A 21,837-nucleotide genomic window follows, 5' to 3' on the forward strand; every position below is an offset into this window, starting at 1 on the left:
ATGTGGGGTCCGCTGGTCCCATGGCTGCTGCTGCTGCTGCTCCCCTCGGCCTTGGTGCCCCCAACTTGTGCAGCCCCGATCCACGATTCTGACTCGCAGGAGAGCCCCTCGGGATTTCTAGGCCTCCAGAGCCTCCTCCAAAGCTTCAGCCGACTTTTCCTGAAAGTAAGAGAGGGCCCAGGGGTTGCAGGGAAAGAGCAGAGTGGGATTTCTGGGATATGGAGTGGGGTCTGGCAAGGGGATTAACAAGAAAAGGAGTCAAAGCGACAGGGGGGGGGGGCGCGCTTAGGACAGGAAGAGAGGATCCTAGCTCCAGGGCTCACACCTGTAATCTCAGCCATTCAGGAAGCTGAGTTCTGAGGATCGCGGTTTGAAGCCAGCCCAGACAGGAAAGTCTGAGACGCTTCTCTCCAGGGAGGAAGAGGAGCTGTGGCTTAAGTGGTAGAAGTCTAGCCTTGAGTGAGAAAAGCCAAGCAAGAACACAGAGGCCTTGAATTCAAGCCCCAGTAAGGGCACACACACACAAAAAAAAAAAAAGGAAGGAAAAAAATGGAAGAGAAGGAGATGGGCTTGATAAAATAGCGGAGGAGAAGAGAGGGTGAAGGCAAGGGAGGGGCAGAAATAGTAAAGCAATGGAAGGAGGAATAGAGGCAGGACAGATGGGGCTTAGGGACAAGGGCATAGTAGATCCTAAGGATCAGAGAACTGGAGAGAAGGGGAGAGGAGGGACTAGGAGCAAGGCAAAGGTATACTTCATAGATGTGATGTCCAGCAGCTCATTGGTTTCCACCTTGGCCCTAGGATGACCTACTACGGGGTCTGGACAGCTTCTTCTCTGCCCCTATGGACTTTCGGGGTCTTCCCAGGAACTTCCACCAAGAGGAGAACCAGGAGCGCCGGCTGGGGAACAATACTCTCTCTAGCCACCTCCAGATCGACAAGGTGTCTCTACAGGGAAGCCTCTCCTCCCTAGAGTCTGCCCACCATCCAGCATGCTGCAGTACCTGTGGGGAAGGAAGGGTAGAGAGGGAAGGGGATTTGCCCTCACTCCCTCATTTCATTCTCTCAGATGACTGACAACAAAACCGGAGAGGTGCTCATCTCTGAGAAGGTGGTGGCTTCCATTGAGCCAGAGGGAAGTGTGGAAGGTGACTGGAAGGTTAGGAACTGCCCCCACCTCCCAGTGTCCAAGCCCCCAACATTCCTGTAGACTAGAAGGGAGAGAAGTCATTTCTCTATTCCTCCCTTTCTCTCTCTGTCTCTCTATGTCTCATTCTCATCTTTCTCTCATCTTTCTGTCTCTGTGTCTGTCTCTCTGTGTCTGTCTCTCTCTCTCTGTCTCATTCTCATCTTTTTTTCTGGAACTTACTCTTTGTTATTTGTTATAAGGGACAAATAGCTTTGATAGTAACCTCAGAATACATCTCCAGATATTTAGTAAATTACATAGAGTTTGTGGACTTCGATGTGTTTTGTAAATTCAGAGGCTCAATTTCAGTGTTTTTATTTGAAGTAAGGGCTCTGAGCTGAGTGCAGTAGTGCATGCCTATAATCTCAGCACTAGGAAGACTGAGGCAAGAGAATGGAGTGTTGGAGGCCCTGCCTCAAAACAATCATCCTCCTGCCTGCCTCAGCCTCCCAAGTTCTGGGACTACAAGCTAGTGCCACCACACTGTGCACTAACTGAGCCATGCTTCTAGCCTTTTTTTTTTTGTCCTGGTTGTTTTTGTTTTTAATTTCTGCCAGAGTGTGTGCCTGTACTATGATCCTCCTGTTTTCTACTTCCCTCTGTAGCTGGGATGACAGGCATGTACTACCACATCCAGCTTCTTCTTTTTTTTGTTTGTTTTTCAGTCGTGGGGCTTGAACTCTGGGCCTGGGCGCTGTCCCTCAGCTCTTCAGCTCAAGGCGAGCGCTCTACCACATGAGCTACAGCGCCACTTCAAGTTTTCTGGTGGTTTATTGGAGATAGGGGTCTCACAGTCTTTCCTGCCTGGGCTGGCTTTGAACCACGATCCTCAGATCTCAGCCTCCTGAGTAGGTAGGATTACAGGTGTGAGCCACCAGCGCCCGGCCCAGCTTCTTCTTGAGAATGGACTCTTGTGGATTTTACTGCCTGGGGCCAGCCTGGAGTCTCAATCCTCTATCTCTCAACTTCCCACATAGCAAAGATGGTGGGCGAGTGCCACCAGCTATTGGTTGAGGAGTCTAGAGAACTTTTTGCTTGTCTGGCCTAAAAACTTCAATCCTTCTGATCTCAGCCTCCCAGGTAGCTAGGTGGGAGCTGTGCCATTGGCTGCTGCTGCTGCTTCTTTCCCTTCTTCCTCCTCCTCCTCCTCCTCCTTCTTCGCTGGTCCTGGGGCTTGAACTCTGGGCCTGGGCTCTGTCCCTGAGCCTCTTTGTGCCCGAGGTTAGCACTCTACCACTTGAGCCACAGCACCACTTCCAGCTTTTTCTGATTAGTTTGTTGGAGATAGGAGTATCACGGACTTTTCTATCCAGGCTGGCTTTGAACTGCGATCCTCAGACCTCAGCCTCCTGAGTAGGATTCTTTTGTTGTTGTTGTTATTATTGGTTGCAGGGCTTGAACTCAGGGCCTGGGCACTATCCCTGAACCTTTGTGATCAAGGCTAGCGCTCTACCACTTGAGCCACAGTGCTACTTCTGGTTTTTGAGTGGCTAATTAGAGATAAGAACCTCACTGTAACTTTTCTGCCCAGGGTGGCTTCCAACCCTGATCCTCAGATCTCAGCGTCCTAAGTACCTAGTATTATAGGCATGAGCCTCCAGCTAGGATTATAGGCATGAGCCACCAGTGCCTGGCTATCCTTTTCATAGATAGATAGATAGATAGAGTCTCCTCTTACACTTTTGGACCTCAATTCTCCTACCTCTGCCTCGCAAGTAGCAGGGATTACAGGCATCCATCACCTAGGGTAGCCAATATTTTTAATCTTGAAGTGTTTGCAAACCCAAGTGCTTGGTAAACCTCAAACTGAGTTTGATGACCTCCACCCCCCTCCCCCTGCTCACACCGTGAGCTTACAGAGCAGATTTCCACCCCTCCCAGTGGGCACTAAGAGGCCTTGGCGATTGGCAGGTGGGATGTGAGACCATCTCCTTGTTCCTTCTCCCCAGGTGCCCAAGATAGAAGAGAAAGAAGCCCTGGTGCCCCTCCGGAAGGCCATGGACAGCTTCCGCCCAGAGCCCCATCCTCGGGTTGCCTTCTGGATCATGAAGCTGCCGCGCCGCAAGTCCCGCCAGGATGGCCAAGAGGCTGGCCAGTGGCTCAGTGAGAAGCGGCATCGGCTGCAGGCCATCCGGGATGGGCTCCGCGAGGGGACCCGCGAGGATATCCTGGAAGATGGAATCCAGGGTTCTTCTCACTCTAAGCCTCCAGCGCGCAAGACCCACTTTCTGTACATCCTCAGACCCTCCCAGCAGTTATAGGTGGAGGGAGGGGAACCCCCAGTCCCTGCATGTCCTTCCCTCCAGATTTGCACCCCTCCCCCCAACATCATATTGAAATACAGTTTTTTCTTACATCTAGCAGCACCGTCTCCTGACTAGGCCACAGAAGGTAACTTCAACCCAACCTCTCCCAAGCATGTCTGCCTGCACTGGCTCTTACCTCAGTCTCTTAAACTATAAACCCTAACCCTCAGACTCTGTCTTCCATCCCCTCCAGTCAGTTCCCTGGGCCTGTCACCTTCAACCCTCCAGGCCTATCTGGCCAGTTAGCACCCCCCATATTACATTCTTCTGACTGCTATAACAAATGACCACTAAAGACAGGTATGGTAGCACCTGTCTATAATTCCAGTTACTCAGGAGGTGAAGACAAGAGGATTAAGAGTTCAAGGCCATCCCCAGAAAAGTTAAGAAGATCCTGTTACCGGGCACTGGTAGCTCACTTATAATCATAGTTATTCAGGGGCCTGAGATTTGAAGATCTTGGTTTGAAGTCAGCCTGGGCAGAAAAGTCCCTGTGAGACTATCCCCAATTTACCACTCAAAAATCAGAACAGAGCTGTGGCTCAAAGTGATAGAGTGCTAGCCTTGAGTGAAAGAGTTCAGGCTCAATGCCTAGAACCTAAGGTCAAGCTCCATGACCAAAAACAAAACACACAAAACCCTGTCTCAAAAGGTCTGTGGACATGGCTCACATGGTTAGAGTACTTCCTAGCCTGGATAGGCCCTGAGTTCAATCTTACTTCCATCCAAAAACATACACCAAAGGCTGGGAAGGTGGCTCAGTGGTAGAGTGCTTCCCTTACCCAGGCCCTGGGTTTAATTCCTCAGCACCACATAAGCAGATAAAGCCAGAAGTGGGCACTGTGGCTCAAGTGGTAGAGCACTAGCCTTGAGCTGAAAAACTCAGGGACAGCAACCAGGCCCAGAGTTCAGTCCCCATGACAGACAAAAAAAAAACCAAACCACAAGTGACCACTAACACAAACGAACCAAAGCAACAATGCATTTTTTGTTATTGTTTTTGGTCGGTTGTGGGCCTGCTGGCCAGAGTCTCACAAGGCCATGATCAAGTTGTTAGCCTGCTAGGGACTTTTTTCCTTTTTTTTTGGTCACTATGGGTAATCAAACTCAGGACCTCCAGGACTACTACTTGAGGCACACCAATCCTTTTTGCTTTTGTTTATAATAGGGCCTGTTATCCTTTTAGGAGGCTGAGATGTGAGGATCAAGATTTATAGCCAGGCCTGGCACCGGTGGCTCACGCCTGTAATCCTAGCTACTCAGGAGGCTGAGATCTGAGGATCACGGTTCAAAGCCAAGCCCAGGCAGGAAAGACCGTGAGACTCCTATCTCCAATAAACCACCAGAAAACTGGAAGTGGCGCTGTAGCTCAGGTGGTAAAGTGCTCACCTTGAGCTGAAGAGCTCAGGGACAGCGCCCAGGCCCAGAGCTCAAGCCCCACGACCGACAAAAAAAAAAAAAAAGATTTACAGCCAGCCTTCTTTCCCATTAACCAGTAAAGAGCCAGAAGTAGAGCTATGGCTCAAGTGGTCGAGCGCTATTCTTGAGAGGAAAAGCTAAAACAATGCCCAGGCCCTGAGTTCAAGCCCCAGTACTGGCACAAAGAAAAAACAAAAGAGGTAAAGTCATTTGCCAAGATCACATAGCAATGGTATTAAATTTTGGCTTGGTTCTTCCTCTCATGATTTTTTTTTGGGGGGGTGGAGAGGGGAGACAACTGGGGATTAAGGTCCAAGCTTTGCCTTGCTGGGCAAGCACTTAAGACCCTTGAGCAACAACCCCAGTTGGTTTGCCATGCTTTTTAATTAGTCAATAAAGCACCTGCCCAACAAGTTTCTTCCCAGGCCTTATAATAAGCCACCATCTAATACCCAAAACAGCACCTACCAATTAACTGACCTTCTATCAACTTCAATTAGCACCTGAAGCCCTCAAGGCACTCTAAGAAACCATTAACATCTCTAGGGAGAGAAAAGTCATCATTCCAATGTCCTAACTGGGAAGTTCTAGAGCCAAAATTTAAACCCAAGAATGTCTGAAAGGGCCTTCCTTACCATCACTCTACCCTGCTCAGTGAATACAAGACATGGATTCCATTCATTTAACCAACAATAACAATTTTTATTTTTGGTCAGTCTTGAGGCTTGAACTCTTCTTTGAAGCAAGGCCTTACTCTATAGCCAAGATGGGCCTCACTTGTGATTCTCCTGCTTCATGCTCCTGAGGGCTAGGACTACAGTTATGCACTACCAAGCTCAGCCTCAAGAAAAAAAAAATTTGGGAGGGGGGTCCCGTTGTGGGGCCTGAACTCTGGGCCTGGGCGCTGTCTCTCAGCTCTTCAGCTTAAGGCTAGCGCTCTAACACTTGAGCCACAGCACCACTTCCGGCTTTTTTGCTTTTTGCTTATGTAGCGCTGAGGAATCAAACCCAGGGCCTCATGCATGCAAGGCAAGCACTCTGAGCCACCTTCCAAGCCCTCAAGAAAAAATTTTAGGCATTCAAACTAGGCCAGGCATATCACAGTGTCCAAAAATCTCATTCCACATAAATGAGGAGAGTGGGACCTGGGGAGGTAGGGGGAACAGGTACTAAAATAGATCATGTTGCCTGGTGAAATACTCCAGGAAGACTTAAAACACAGTGAGTAGAGATGATCTCTCGAGCTATCAAAGCTGAAGTGGGAGTCATCCCACCCACTCTTTCCAAAAAGGACTGAATGGAATAATCTGGAAAAGGAAACCTTTGAAAGGACTTAATAATACAACCTGAATGGAGCCACGAAAAGGATGTGGGAGTGGCTTGGGTTCCAATGCCCCTGGACCAGGCTGGACATGATTATGACGGCATTTCCAGCTTTCACGGCCCCCTCTGTTTTCCCGCCACCAGCCACAAAGCCCAGCAGCCTGCACGTGCTTCAGAAGTGCGCATGTGCCCACTCAGGCTGGCCCAGGCGAGCCTGTTGGATAGCCCTACGCATGCGCCACCCTGGATGTAGGTAACTGACAGGAACTACGTGCACGTGCCTGCGCTTACAACGTGGTCGTTGAGGAGGGGCGTGGCCTACCTGCCTCGCGCTCCGGAAACTTCCCTTCCCCCTTAATTTTTCTGGCGGGAAAGGCGCATGCGCGCCGCTGTCACGCCAACCCTGACAACTGCCGCTGGTCGTCGTCGTAGTTCGTGGCCTCCAACTGTGTCCCAAGAGTGGGGTGCGATACCAGGTACGTCCTGCCCACGCCAGGTTCCGGGGGTGGGGTAGCCCTGCCAGGACGCTTCCCGAAATCCTCACCAAGCCCCCCCACCCCAAAAAGTAATCAGAGGAGAGAGACACCCCAGTCCCGGGCTTTGCGAGTCGCTTCAAGGCCTCAAAGTCCTGAGGTAATTCATCTCTCTCTGAAGTGCCCGAAGCGAACCCACGAGGAAATCTTTTCTGGTCAGCCCCAAAATTCGGTTGGAATCTTCTAGAAATTCTGTAGAACTTCTCCCCTCAGAGCCTGACCAAGTATTTCTCTGAAATTGAATTCGGGATTTCCCTCTCCTAGCAGGGGGTCAGAGCCTTGAATGCTATCCGAGACCCCCACCCCTACCCCCCAAAGTCCAGCCGGAGACCCTGAAATCCAGTGACTAAGCAAGCTCCCGGCCCTGTGTTCATCCCCAAATAAAAAGAAAAGAAAAAGGCAGTGGCTCCCATGCTAAGTGCGATATAGGAAATCCTGGAAGACTCCCTAGGTACCCAAGTGGGGTCAGGAGCTATGGACAAAGAGAAGCCTGGGGGTAGGACTGAGACTCGGGGGACCAGGGACTAGGGAGCAGCAGGTCTAGGGGATAGTGTTGAGCACCTATTTTCATGGATGATAGGGGACCTGGGATGTTGGGGGGTGGGAGGGAATTAACTGGTGGAGAGAAAAGTGACAAAAAAAAAAAAAGGAAGAACTGAGCTTGAGCTTGGTGGTATGCAACTGTAATCCCAGCTGCTTGGCAGGCAGAGACAGGAATATCAAAAAGCTTTTGTTTGTTTTTCAGTCGTGGGGCTTGAACTCTGGGCCTGAGCGCTGTCCCTGCGCTCTTCAGCTCAAGGCAAGAGCTTTACTGCTTGCGCCACAGTGCCATTTCTGGTTTTCTAGTGGTTTATTGGAGATAAAAGTCTCATGGACTTTCCTGCCTGGGCTGGCTTTGAACTGCGACCCTCAGATCTCAGCCTCCTGAGTAGCTAGGATTATAGGCATGAGCCACTGGCATCCGGCTTTTAAAAGTTTTGAGGCCAGCCTGGTAAATTAAACCCTGTCTTAACAATAAAATAACAAAGGCTGGGGATGTGGTTGAAGTAGTAGAGTGCTTGTCAAGTAAGGGGAAAACCCTGAGTTTCATTTCCAGTACTGTTTAATCAAATAAGTAAATATAAGCCAGGTGCTGGTGTCTTATACCTGTAATTCTTGCTACTCAGAAGGATGAGATCTGAGGATTATAGTTCAAAGCCAGCGACAGAAAAGTCCTTGACTCCTATCTCCTATTAATGACCAAAAAGTCATAAGTAGACCAGTGGTTCAAGCAGAAGAGCACCAGCATTGAGCAATGGAGCTAAAGGTTCTGAGTTCAAACCCCAGCTCTGGCAAAAAACAAAACAAAAAGTATAGCCAGGCACCAGTGCCTCACACCTATATCCTAGAGGCTGAATCTGATCTCTGTTTGAAGCCAGCCTGGGTAGGAAATACACAAGACTGAGACTCATATTTCCAATTAATCACCACCAACAACAACAAAAAGGCTGGAAGTCATGCCATGGCTCAAGGTAGAGTGCTAACCTTAAACAAAAAAATCTCAGGGACAGCACCTAAGCTCTGAGTTCAAGTCCTGGGACAGGCAAAAAAAGAAGAAAGTTCATATACATTATACTGTGTGTGTATACATACATATTTGGCAAAAGGCAAGGGGTTTCAGAGACCCTTGTGTGGTATCCCAGTCAGTAGGGTATAGACTTATCCACTGGGGTGCTTGGGAGAGCTGGGAGCACTAGAGAGACTGGAAGAGCTGGTGTGAGTGACCAACTATCCAAATATAGAACAAAAGCGGCACAAATGTCAGCTGCCAGGTTCTGTAGAAGCCCAGACACAGTACACCATTCAGCCTAGGAGGGGAGAAACATTTCCCACAGGGGCAGAGACCAGAGCTAGGAACAGCAGGCCCCTGTGGGGAACAGCTGTGGTTATGAGTTACCAGAGAATCCAGTGTGATTACGGGGAGCTCCTATGGGCTGTGCCACTGGTACTGGAGCACTGTAGAAAGTAAGGGAGGGGACAGGCCAGCTTGGGGGGGGGGTGTTGTATGTGTAGACTGGAGGCTAGCAGGAGGCTGACACATGGGCGCGGGGAGAGGATATAGAGGCTGAGGCAGAGCTCTGAAGGAGAGAAGTGGAGGACGGGGTTAAGTCACAGGGCTGGGAGGGTTGGGAGAAGAGGTCTGCCCCTTCCTCTAGGAAAGCAGTGACCCCACCACCACCACCACTAGCACTTGGATCTCTGCTGTCCACTCCTCAAGCCCCTGTTTTGCCACCCCACACCATAAAAACAGGTCAGAGCGCAGAGGGAGCTGACTGGTGGAGGCGGGGTGCCAAACAGGTTTTGAGAACCCAGAGGGCCTGGGGGGGCAGGTGGGGCGGGGGCGGGTCCCCACCTGCGTGTGGCAGGTCTGAGGAAACTAATGCCCTTCGTGTCCTTCCAGGAGCTCTCTGGGCAGCGAGTCCCTTTCCTGTCCCTCCCATTGATGGTGGGAGGCTGGTGGCTTCACTGGCGACTGCAGAGGGGCCTATGGACCTGCCAGAAGGCCAGGCTGGCAGTCCCACTACAGAAAGTAGGTGTCTGGGCCCCTGTTTGTCCTGGAGGAGGAGGAGGAGGGGGCTGGCTGGGATAAGTGGCTGTTGGGCTGTGATTTGGGGACCTGGGAGAGCTGGCTTGGATGGCTGTGCAAGGTGAGCAGGAGGGAGCCATGGTAGACTGTCTACCCTGCTCCCACCAGCTGCCATGTCCCATCTCTCTGCTCTGGGAGGCCAGGCTGTGTGAGGGAGAAATCCACATGTGCTGCGCTACCTGCATGGAACACCCCACACTCCACCCCCTCCATTTAGACTACCTATAATTATGGATGAAACAGCTGCCCCATCACCTCTGTCCTGTCCTCTTCCCTGCTAAGCTGCCCTTCCAGCACTGACATCTGGTGTCACCTCTTTAGCCTCTGTCCTCTAGAGTATGGTGTCCCAGAAGTGAGCCATAGGTGTAATTTATAAAAAGAAAAAGGTGAAATGAGTATTGATAATAGATTCTATTCAACCTCATATTGATCCAAACTAGTATCTTTTCTTTCTTTCTTTCTTTTTTTTTTTTGTCCGGTCATGGGGCCTGAACTCTGGGCCTGGGCGCTGTCCCTCAGCTCTTCAGCTCAAGGCTAGCGCTCTACCACTTGAGCCACAGCGCCACTGCCGGCTTTTTTCTTATTGCTTATGTGGTGCTGGGGAATTGGACCCAGGGCCTCAGGCATGTAAGGCAAGCGCTCTACCACTGAGCCACCTTCCCAGCCCCAAACTAGTATCTTTTCTACGTATAACTAATAGTAAAATGTACCAACCCAGTCTCATTTGTTTCCAGTGATGTTTTCTAGCTCTTAATGTAAGGCTAGGCACGGTGATACATTTCTGTAATCCCAGCTATTTGGGAGGTGGAGAAAGAAAGAAATCTCAATCTAAGGATGGCCCAGGCAAAAGTGGGAAACCCTGTCTGAAATGGCAAAAGCAAAAGGATTTGGGGCATAGCTCAAGTGGTAAAGAACTTGTCTAGGTAGCATAAGATCCTGGATTCAAATCCAAGTGCCACCACAAAAAGAAAACCAACATGTGTATTTTAACAGAGTATCTCAGTGTGCCCTGTCAGTTAGCACTGTCCTAGCTTGATGCATTTAGAAGGAACTAAGTTACTGTGTGAATGAATGTGTACACACGGACAAGTTTGTGAGTGACACCTTTGGGAAGGTGCCAGGCAGGAGAGCCTAGTGTGATGGCAGAAACAAGGTCCCTTTCCTAGAGACTCCCAGGTGTTCCTGGTACAGCCTGCACCTTGTCCCAAGGCCCTTGTTCTATGCCATGGGCTCAGGAGACTTGCCAGATTGGTGGATGATAGGTAGCTCCCAGGGTTCTGGTTAGTAACTGCTGTCTGAACTTCTCCTATACCAGCAGAGGGCGTGAGACCACTGGGAACAGCGTGCACAGGCTAAGCCAGCTCCAGAGGCACCCTTAGGAGAGGGGGACACACCCAGGAGATGCAGAGAGAGAACGGCCAGGAAGAGACAGGAGCAGTGGAGGGGGAAAGAGAAGGCTCAGGGAACAATTGCTGAGATATGGGAAGAGAAACACAGGGAGGAGAGATGAGGAAGGAAAGCTGAGTAAGGACCATAGAGACACAGAGGCTGGGCCCAGAGAAGAGAAACACTGGGGAAAAGATAAAGAAAGGCAGGGATGGGGAGATAAGAGGCGCTGAGGAAGGAAATCAAGGAGGAAAGACGGAACAGAACCGGTGACATCTTGCTGTGGTCAAGTCTCTTGCTCAAGACCACAGGGCCCCCAGCCCAGGTCCCTGGTCCTGTAGACTGTGTGCAGTGAGCTGCAGCCCCCAGTAGGCCAAGGTCAAGAGAGAGATTTGGGAGCCTGTGGGAGAGGCTGGGTCAGTCCAGGGACTCGTGGAATGGAGAATCTCCCCTAAGTTATGGAGCACTTATCAAACACCTGCTGCATGCCGACTGATGACATTAGCAACCCTGGGACAGGCCCACATGTGCACACACACATACCCACTCACGCACGTGAATGTGAAAGGCCAAGCTCTTTGCCCACGGACATGCAGCTGGGCTCTGAGCCCAACTCTGTCCCGCAAGTATCACCCATCCTTCCCCATCTCAGGCTCCAGGCCTCAGGCTCCGCTGGCTCCTATGACGCTATCCTTGGCTGAGGATAAAGGGAGGGAAAGGACCAGGTCCCTGGGGCAAACTGGGAGACCGGAGATGAAGTGGGCAGGATCGATGCAGACCGCCATGCTTTATTGGATTGTTCCAGGCTCCTAAGCACCCCCACCTTGCCCGTAGCTCCTCCCACAATCCTCTCCTCCTTGCCCTCCCCAACTCCTGGTCCCCTCAGAGCCCAGGCTGGGAGGCTGGAGAAGAGAGGAGGCAAGGATGACATCAAACTTGTGATCTGGAGTCCACAGCCAGTTGGACACAGTGACTCAAAGACCTTCATGTTGTCATCTCACCCACCACTTCCTGCTGCTCACCCCCAGTTCTAGCCCCAAGCATCTGGGAGGGAATTCCCTCCCCTTGGCAGAGCCCAAGGGCTGAGGACCTGGTGTCCCCATCTTGTCTCCTTAGTGTACCTGTGGGAGCAACCTGAGGAAGTGAGCTCAGGACCACTGCTCAACCTAGAGGAGCAAATTCTCAACTCTACGTTCGAAGCCTGTGACCCTCAGAGGACAGGTGGGGGGACAGGGGAGCAAGGAGGGGGTCTGGGAACTGGAGTACCACAGAGGACTGAGCTAGGGGCCCTTCTCAAGTCTCCTGAAGGAGCAAACAGGTGATTGTGGAAGCTTCAGGAAAGGGGACGGTGGTCTTCTAGGATCGAGAGAACTTGGGAAACCCTGATGGAAGAGGGAGGGCTTTGGGGACCACCCTGGGCCTGGGGAACATACACTACGGCCCCTGCACTCTGGCGTCTTTGGTCCACACTGTGGGATGAGTAAAAAGTTGACTCAGAGGAGAGACAAGGACCTTCCCAAGACATCTACACGCCGTAGGTCAGGGGCACCACCAAGCTAGCCAGCGACATCCTGCACCCCCATTCTACACTGCCCAACCCAGCCCCACCCATGGTGTGCTTTCTTCCAGGCTCTGTGGCTGTGACACATGTGCTAGGCTACTTGGAGGCAGTGACAGGCCAGGGTCCTCAGGATGCACGTCTCCAAACGCTGGCCCACAGTCTAGACCCCGACGGGCAGGGCCCAGATGCCACTGTAGACTTGGACACCTTCCTGGTGGTCATGCGGGACTGGATAGCTGCGTGTCAGCTGCATGGGTGAGTCCATGCACCTCCAGCCTGTCCGGGGAGGTCCTTCCTCAAGTCTAACCCTCATACCCGCTTACTGCATCCAGCACCTGGTCGGCCCAGGGACCTACTGTGGGTTGAAATGAGGTTACAAAGGTGAAAAAAATTACAAATGGGGTGGAGAGGGAGGGGTACAGGGGTTCTGCGAGGCAGAAACAAAAGGGGTCTGGAGATGAAGAGAGCCCCTGCCCATCCCTTCACCAACCCAGTCCCGGCCCCTCCTGCTTTGCCATCTGGCCCTGGGCACTTGCCATCTGGCCTCACCTTCTTCCTGCAGCCATCCACTCTCACCTGACTCATCCTCCCCCCCTCCCTGCACTGTCCCCTGCCGTGGCAGGTCCCAATTGTGGTGGCTGCAGGGGGCTAAGCCTCATCCCTTTGATACAGGGGATTAGAGCTGGCAGAAGAGACCGCCTCGGAGGGAGCCCTGGCCCCCCAGCACCTGCCATCTGGTGAGAGGCTATATATAGAAGGACTCGTGTGGGGTCAGTGGGGGGGGAGGGGGTCCCCATCCACCAGAGAAAGGGATGAAGGGTAGCCAGACCTCTTTGCTCTCCCTTGGAGCTGTGAGTGTGGCTTTCTAGGTGCCTCTCTGACTGTCCTCTTGTCTTCTCCAAGCTTTTAGGTTTGGAGTTTTTTCCCCCAGGATTGTTTCCAACCCTTCCTCCCAATGCCACCCTGTTCTAGAGCCACTGAGGACCTGGTACCGCCTCCTTCTGCTCCAGTCCCCGCAGGGTCTCTTCCCTGGCCCTCAGGTCTACCCTACCTGTCCTCACCCTTCACACCTCAAAGGAAAAGACCTGGGGTGCTCAGACCCCCAGGTTCCCTCATTCCTGGTTCACTGGTAGACCCAGATGCCTGTTTCTGGATCAGCTGCCTGGCTGCTCAGGCCTCGCTCTGGGTCAGGGTGGGTTGATTTGCTCACTTTCCTGTGCCCAGGAGGTCACACCAAGGAGAAGGGCCTCTATCTACAAAGGTGGCCATATCTCTATCTAGGCACGAGTGGCTCATACCTGTCAACCTAGCCACTCAGGAGGCTGACATTTTAGGACCACAATTCAAAGCCAGCTTGTGCAGAAATTGAGCAACTCTTTTTTTTTTTGGTCCGGTCGTGGGGCCTGAACTCTGGGCCTGGGCACTGTGCCTCAGCTCTTCAGCTCAAGGCTAGCGCTCTACCACTTGAGCCACAGCGCCACTTCCGGCTTTTTCTTTTTGCTTATGTGGTGCTGAGGAATCGAACCCAGGGCCTCAGGCATGCAAGGCAAGCGCTCTACCACTGAGCCACCTTCCCAGCCCCTGAGCAACTCTTATCTCCAGCCAAAAAGCCAGAAGTGGAGCTGTGACTCAAGGAGTAGAGCACTAGACTTGGATGAGAAAATGAAGGGATAGCGCCCAGGCCCTGAGTTCAAGCCCCCCTCAGTACCAGCACACATAAAAAAAAGTGGTCGTTATATTTCTCTTGCCTTATAAAACCCAAACTAAAACTGCGTATTGCTACCATCTCTTAGGTCAAGAAGGGGCAGGCTGCTAGGTGGCAGTGGCTCACACCTGTAATCCTAGCTACTCAGGAGGCTGAGATCTGAGGATCATGGTCTGAAGCCAGCCTGGGCATGAAAGTCTGTGAGACTCATCTCCAATTAACCACCAGAAAACAACCAGAAGTGGCGCTGTGGTTCAAGTGGTAGAGCACTCACCTTGAGCTGAAGAGCTGAGGGACAGTGTCCAGGCCCAGAGTTCAAGCCCCATGACTGATCAAAAAGAAGGGGGGCGGGCAGGCCAGCTGTGGGCCCATAGAAGGACAGGAAGAAGAGAGTGGAGACCAGGAGGCTGGCTTGAGGATCTAGTAGAACAAGTCTGAGCCAAGTCAGGCAGTGGGAAGAGGAGGGGTGGAACAGAGTCCCAGGTAGGGGTACAGGCCTGTGTGCAGACAGACTGTGGAGATGAGGAGGAGTGGGCTGAAACCTGGGGAAGTTGAGGTGCTGCCCAGCATCGGGCATAAGGAAGGAGGAGGGGCTTAGCCCTGCCATGTCCACTGACCCGACCCTCAGGAAGAAATGAACAAAGGCTTCAGAACATGGGCCAGGCCTGCAGCCCTGGGAACTCCAGATGATGACTCAGAGCAAAATGGAAGACCAAAGGGAGAGGAAGCCATGGCTCTGGAGTGGCTCATGTTTAGGTCACTATGACGCCCAAACCCCTCTTGTCTCCCTCCCACCCCAGGAAGCTCAGAAGCTGAGGAGCCAGCCAACCTGGAGAGCTTTGGAGGCGAAGACCCCCGACCCGAGCCGTACCTATCCTCAGGCCCTTCCCTGCCCCTCCTCTCCCTGTTTTCTCTAATCTGCCCAGATGTGGATCAGGTTTGGGGTCCTCTAGGGGACATGGGCCAAGAGCTGGGGAAGAACAGAGCAGTGCTGCTCCTGTTTCTTCACATGAACCCTGTCTCCCTCTTAATGCCTCCCTCCCCTGTTCCCAAAGGGGGTCTGGCTGTGCCTTGACTTGGCCCTTCTTGGCCCCCAGGCCTGCCACAGCTGACCTGCTGAGCAGCCTGGAGGACCTGGAACTCAGCAACCGGCGCCTGGCCGGGGAGAACGCCAAGCTGCAGCGCAGCGTGGAGACAGCTGAGGAGGGCTCTGCGCGCCTGGGCGAGGAGATCTCTGCCCTGCGCAAGCAGCTCCGCAGGTGGGTCCACCCCAGCACCCAGGCCAGCTCACTCCTGAGAGGCCCCAGCTGTATCCGGCTCTCTACAGCCCATACCCCGTGTCTCAGCCCTGTATTTGTCTTCCTTCTCTTTACTCCCTTGCCCCTATTCCTTTGGTTCTTGTCTCCGAGACCTTGTTGTAGTGCCCTCCCTTAGGCTCTCTCTCCTTTCCTCTGTGATGCTCTGTGTCACTGGCCTTTTCCTGCCTCTGCTCACCATGCCTCATGTCTGACACAGTCCACACTTACAGCCTCCCACTCCCCAGGTCTCTGTTCACTTCCTCAGTGGAAAGATGAACGGCTCCTCCAGCCTGCACTGTGCTGCCCTTCTCTCTCGGGGTGTTCCCTACTCGGGATTCCTTTGCTACTGTCTCTCCCCCTTGCTCATCATCTGGTCCTTGCTTCTGCTCCACACAGCACCCAGCAGGCCCTGCAGTTCGCCAAGGCTGTGGACGAGGAACTGGAGGATTTGAAGACTCTGGCCAAAAACCTGGAAGAACAGAATCGCAGCCTCTTGGCCCAGGCTCGGCAGACGGTGGGTGCCAGCCCAGGGGGCCACCAAGGCACCTTGCCCGTTCCCTTCTTGACATTAGCCAATAGAGCCTGGCTGTGGGGTAGGAGGGGGCAAGGTCATCTGGCTTCCTCCCCTGCTCCAGGTCCTACTTTCTCAGGCCTATCTGCCACCCATTTTTTTGACTCTAGACACAGTCCTGTTCTTTCATGCTCCGGGCTCTGACTATGCTCTTGGGTGGGGTGGAGGGCTCTGGGGGAGCAAGTCAGCAGCAAAAGAAGTCTTTGTCTTGTCTGGGTTGCCCAGGAAAAGGAGCAGCAACATCTGGTGGCTGAGGTGGAGACTCTGCAGGAGGAGGTAAGCCAAGGCCTGGAGGCCCTGAGTCCAGGTCCGCCCACTCCTAGCCCTGCTCCTGTCCCCCTCCAGGCCCTGGCTGCTTACAGCAAACCAGCCTCAACCTGAAGGGGAGAAGTTTAGTATCCAGTAGTGCTGGCTTTCTCTGGAGCCACAGCACAGAGTGTGAGGGGGCATGTTTGACAAGAATATGGGGCGGGGGTGGGGAGGGGAGGATGAAGGCGCCCGAGCTCTTGGCACACATGTCCCCTTCACTGATGTGATCGGGGGGCTGTGGAGGATTGAAACCAGATGTCTTTTGGGAGTCTGAGACAGCAGCAGGACACAATGCCCATGCTCATCACACAGGCCTGCATTCAGTGCTCACCAGCATCATTATACAGTCATCCTGCTACAGTACAAAGAACATAGGCAAGCCGGGGCTGTGGTGGAGCACTTGATTAACATGGCAAGGTCCCCCATTAGTCATCCTTAGCACTTGCACGTCAACCAAAGTAGAAAAGAACCCAACAAGAACAGGGACTCCCAAGGCATCCCTGAGTTTCAATCCTGTCTATGCCATGTACACACAGGCACCCTGGAGAGACACATGACACCTCCCTGCCAGTCCTCATCTTTTTGTTCTTGGTTTCCTCCTTCTGAAGTGGTAGGAACAGAATCCAGGGCCCAGGACCCGAGAGACAAGCACTGTCACTGAGTTGCTTCCAGTTGAAGTGCCTTGATCAGTGCATGGGACTTCCTAGGTGCTCTCTCCCTCACTGGCTTGCTGGCTCGCTCGCTCGATAAACTGGGCTATTCTTGGCTCCCTCCTCGCCACCACAGCTGCTTACGGAGCAGCTATAGATTGAGTGCTCAGGTTACCACGGGTAATGCTGGGTAACGGACACTCAGCCCTCTGAAGGTGCCGCTGTGGAGATCCTAGCTCCCATCCTGCAGGAGGCAGAACAGCTGAGTAGCCAGCTCCCTGCCGTGCAGCCTGGCCCTGGCCTGCAGATCCCCACCAGGTGGACAGATGTTGACACAGCATTCCTGGCCTGCCCTTCCTCCGCCCTTCACCTGGCAGCCCAGGCCCGCTGAGACAGAGCCAAGGCAGCTGATGGAGGATGTGGAGCTAAGCCAACCAGAGAGGGAGGAGCAGGCCTCCATCCCTGAGGACACAGTAGAATGGCTCAGCAGCCTTCGTGGGCCTCTGTGGCCCCAAGGGCACAGGAGGAAGACTCAGCACCTCTTGAAATACATCCTTTGTGACCACCTCAACAGTTCAGCCTTTTCCTTCTTTTGTTTTTTCTTCTGGTATTGGGTTTGAACTCAAGGCTCAAACTCTGCTTGCTTGCTCCACAGGTGTCCTACCACTTGAGATATGCCTCCTCTGGTTGGCTTTTTGCTCATTTTTCAAGATGGAGACTTGAGTATTTCTCTGCCTGATCTGACTTTGAACAGTGATCTTCCAAATCTTAGCCTCAGCTAGAATTGCAGGGGTGAGCCACATACCCAGCCTGGCTGCTCAAAACAGTGAACAGAGCAAAATGAGCCCAAGCAAATTGGGCCAAATTCTACCTGGCAACCTATTTTTCTTTCTTTTTTGTCAGTTGTGGGGCTTGATCTCAGGGCCTGGGACCTGTCCCTAACCTCTTTTGCTCAAGACTAGTGCTCTACCACTTTGAGCTATAGCACCACTTCCAGTTTTCTAGTGGTTAATTGGAGATTAGAGTCCTGTCTGGGCTGGATTTACACTGCAATCCTCAGATCTCAGCCTCCTGAGTAGCTGGGATTATAGGCGTGAGCCACTGGTGCATGGCCTGACAAATCTTTTTCTACCACAGAAGTGATAAAGGGAAAATTTACAGTTAAAGATAGGGTACCCACTCCCCGAAAGCAATAGGGTCCTTGTGTGGATCTTCACCAAAACAAATGAAATGTTCAAAGGCATTTGTTTTTCATTTTTTGTTTTGTTTTTTTTCCCAGTCCTGAGGCTTAAACTCAGTGCCTGAGCTGCTTTTGCTCAGCCTAGCCCTTTAACACTTAAGCCACAGCACCACTTCTGGCCTTTTCTGATTATATGGTACTGAAGAATCGAATCCAGGGCTTCATGTGTGCTAGGCAAGCGCTTACCATTAAGCCACATTCCCAGCCTATACAAAGGTATTTGGGAGATTCCTTAGCCCTCCATACAAATGACACCAAAGGGGGGCTGAGAAGGTGGCTCAGTGGTAGAGCACTTGCCTTGCATGCCTGAGGCCCTGGGTTCGATTCCTCAGCACCACATAAGCAAAAAGAAAAAAACCAGAAGTGGCGCTGTGGCTCAAGTGGTAGAGCGCTAGCCTTGAGCTGAAGAGCTGAGGGACAGTGCCCAGGCCCAGAGTTCAGGCCCCACGACCGGACCAAAAAAAAACAAATGACACCAAGGGGTCATTGCTTGTTGTATGGATGGCGATGTGGTCCAGCTCTGTGCAGGCAGGCAGTGCTCAGGTAGGAGACAGTGCTGCAGGAACATCAGATGGCATAATGTGGTGCTTTTGCTTTAAAATAATTTTAAAATGAGAGATCTGGAGAATAAGCAAAACAAGGAAAAGGCATAAGTTATTAGAACTGACAACTTATAATGGCTAATGGAATTTTATGGTGAGATGTGTGTGTGCGCGCGTGTGTGCACGTGTGTGCGTGCGCGCGCCAGCATTACTGGAGTTTGATTTCAGGGCCTTGGGCTTGCTAAGCAGATGTTCTGCATGAATCACACCACCACCCTCTTTCAGTTTTTTCTTTCTTTCTTTTATTTAATTTTATTTTATTTGTGAACATACTGTACAGAGGGGTTACAATTACATGGGCAAGATAATGCATACATTTCTTACCAAGCATTGCAGCCTCCTCCTTTGTTTACCCTTCACATCCCTTCCCAGCCTCCCCCCTCCCCCCCATCCCAATCCTTCTCCTCCCCCCCCTTTTTTTTTTGTCAGTCATGGGGCTTGAACTCTGAGCCTGGGTGCTGGCTCTGAGCTCTTCAACTCAAGGCAAGCACTCTACCACTTGAGCCACAGTGCCACTTCTGGTTTTCTGGTGGTTGATTGGAGATAAGAGTCTTATGGAGCCGGGTGCTGGTGGCTCACGCCTGTAATCCTAGCTACTCAGGAGGCTGAGATCTGAGGATCGCAGTTCAAAGCCAGCCCGGGCAGGAAAGACTGTGAGACTCCTATCTCCAATAAACCACTAGAAAACCGGAAGTGGCGCTGTAGCTCAAGTGGTAGAGCGCTCGCCTTGAGCTGAAGAGCTGAGGGACAGCGCCCAGACCCAGAGTTCAAGCCCCACAACCGACAAAAAAAAAAAAAAAAAAGAGTCTTATGGATGTTCTTGCCCAGGCTGGATTTGAACTGCGATCCTCAGATCTCAGCCTCCTGAGTAGCTAGGATTACAGGTGTTAGCCACTGGTGCCTGGCTTTTCAGTTGTCTTTCAAACTGGGCCTTCCATTTTTGTTGTACATGCCAGTCTAGACTGAAGCTCTTCATACTCACCCTTCCTGTGTAGCTGAAATAATGTGTGTGTGCCATCAGGCCTTGTTTGTTGTTTTTGTTGAGGGGCTCAATATTTCCCCTCCCCCATGCAGGGCACCAGTGGCTCAGGCCTGTAATCCTAGCTACTCAGGGGGCTGAGATCTAAGGATCGTGGTTCAAAGCCAGCCCAGGCAGGGAAGTCTTCAAGACTCTTATCTCCAATAAATCACTTAAAAAAAACGGAAGTGGCGCTGTGGCTGAAGTGGTAGTGCTCACCTTGAGCTGAAGAGCTGAGGGATGGCACCCAGGCCCAGAGTTCAAGCCCCATGACCGACAAAATAATAATAATAATTTTCTCCCGAAGATAAGCTTGAACAGTAATCCTCTTAATAACTTCCAAGTTGCTACTGGGATTACAGGCACGAGCACTATACCTGGTTATACTGTGCTTTCTACTTTTCGTGTATGCTAAAAGAAAAAATTGTAATCCAATAAAGTGTGATATCCTCCTCTGTAATCCAAGCAGTTAGAAGGCTTGAAGCAGGAGAACTGAGAATTCAAAGTCAGTAGCTATATGAGCAAGACCCTGTCTCAAAAGAAGGATGGTGATCAGAGGATGTTAGAAATCATTAGCTCATTGAGTCCACAGCAAGTGGGATAGGAAGTAGCAAATCGGACCCAAGGAGTAAGTCCTATTTTTCTCTTGCTTATTGAGAGAAAAAGCCACACATGAAGAAATTAGAGCTCAGGTACCCCAGGATAGTTGGGGAGTTCAAGCGGCTAAGACATAGGAAGTGCTTCACAAGAGGCCTGAGGTACCTAAGAGAAAGTTATGGCAGGCTGTTCCTTCCCCAGAATGGAAAGCTGCTGGCTGAGCGGGATGGAGTGAAGAGGAGGAGTGAGGAGCTGGCCACAGAGAAGGACACATTGAAGGTGCCACCCTCCCTAAGGCCTGAATCCCCCAGAGGGTTGCTGATGTCCAGGGATGTTCCAGAGCTGAGGAGAGGGCCTTGGGAGGATGGGATGAGCCAGAGGGAGACTCAGGCTGAGGTGGCCCAAGGGTGAAGAGACTGATATGCTGCTTCCTCGGCAGAGGCAGCTGTATGAATATGAACGCCTCATTTGCCAGCGAGATGCCATTCTGTCCGAGGTGAGGAGGCCTGGGGTGAGAACTGCTGCCCCCCATACCCCCTGCCTTCTGTCCCTCGTCTAGCCAAGGAAGTCCATGTCTGACCCCTAGAGAAGCAGCCCAGAGGGTTGGAGGTTTCCCTAAGTTCACATGCATGATCCCATGGGATCTGGAGGTCCCTCTCCATCCTGTCCCCTACCCTAGCTGTCCCCTCTCAACCCCAGTCACCACATTCCATCCTCAATAGCAGCAGCCATGTGGGGGGGGGGCGCTGGGCACAGTCTCAGGCACCTTTGGCTTTTCCAGCGCACCCTGCACGCCGAGAGCCTAGCCAAGACTTTGGAGGAATACAGAACAACCACCCAGGTACCCACCCCCTCTCCCGGCCTCGCCCCTCAAGGCCTCTTCCTGCCTGCCACACTTCCTGCCTGCCACACTTCCTCCCCACCTGCCTGGCTGCGCACCTGGCTTCCATCCCTGCTGTGTGGCTGTGCTCTGTCTCTGCCGTCTCACTTTTCTCTGCCCCTTCCTCCTGTGGATCTCTGGCTTCCTCTCAGTATGGTATCTTCTCTGAGCACCCCCACCCTGGCTCTGCTGGTGTCCCTGGTGTTCTCACCTTGGCATCTGTGTTTATCTGTCCCTGAGTGACTCAATCTCTGTGTGTGCATGATGTGCACGCACACACACGCACACGCATGTGTTGATCCTAGGGCTTGAACTCAGAGCTTGAACTCTGTCCCTTAGCCTTAGGTTTTTTGCTCAAGGCTGTGCTCTGCCACTTGAAACAGCTCCATTTCCAGCTTTTTGGCGGTTCACTGGATATAAGAGTTTCACAGACTTAGCCAGGCGCTGGTGGCTCACACCTGTAATCCTAGCTACTCAGGAGGCTGAGATCTGAGGATCATGGTTCAAAGCCAGCCCGGGCAGGAGAGACCATGAGACTCCTATCTCCAATAAACCACCAGAAAACCAGAAGTGGCACTGTAGCTCAAGTGGTAGAGCGCTTGCCTTGAGCTGAAGAGCTGAGGG

General features: G+C 52.2%; 2 protein-coding genes across 2 annotated transcripts in view; both read left to right on the forward strand.

Moving 5' to 3' along the window:
* Positions 1-3,480, forward strand: Dkkl1 (dickkopf-like 1). Its single transcript, XM_013027581.1, has 4 exons — positions 1-165; positions 802-942; positions 1,070-1,159; positions 3,139-3,480. Exons 1-4 carry the CDS (start codon positions 1-3, stop codon positions 3,448-3,450), a joined length of 708 nt encoding a protein of 235 aa, XP_012883035.1. The 3' UTR covers positions 3,451-3,480.
* A 5,816-nt stretch (positions 3,481-9,296) lies between these two features.
* The window catches only part of Ccdc155 (coiled-coil domain containing 155), a 19,820-nt gene continuing 7,279 nt past the window's right edge, over positions 9,297-21,837 (forward strand). Inside the window, exons 1-11 of the mRNA XM_013027582.1 lie at positions 9,297-9,339; positions 11,899-12,003; positions 12,412-12,598; positions 13,016-13,080; positions 14,849-14,915; positions 15,146-15,307; positions 15,743-15,860; positions 16,143-16,193; positions 20,535-20,612; positions 20,773-20,829; positions 21,115-21,174. Coding sequence (XP_012883036.1) covers positions 9,297-9,339; positions 11,899-12,003; positions 12,412-12,598; positions 13,016-13,080; positions 14,849-14,915; positions 15,146-15,307; positions 15,743-15,860; positions 16,143-16,193; positions 20,535-20,612; positions 20,773-20,829; positions 21,115-21,174 — 993 coding nt within the window. The remainder of the gene's footprint in view (positions 9,340-11,898; positions 12,004-12,411; positions 12,599-13,015; positions 13,081-14,848; positions 14,916-15,145; positions 15,308-15,742; positions 15,861-16,142; positions 16,194-20,534; positions 20,613-20,772; positions 20,830-21,114; positions 21,175-21,837) is intronic.

The sequence above is a fragment of the Dipodomys ordii genome, unplaced genomic scaffold, assembly GCF_000151885.1.
Source record: "Dipodomys ordii isolate 6190 unplaced genomic scaffold, Dord_2.0 Scaffold105, whole genome shotgun sequence".
NCBI lineage: Eukaryota > Metazoa > Chordata > Mammalia > Rodentia > Heteromyidae > Dipodomys > Dipodomys ordii.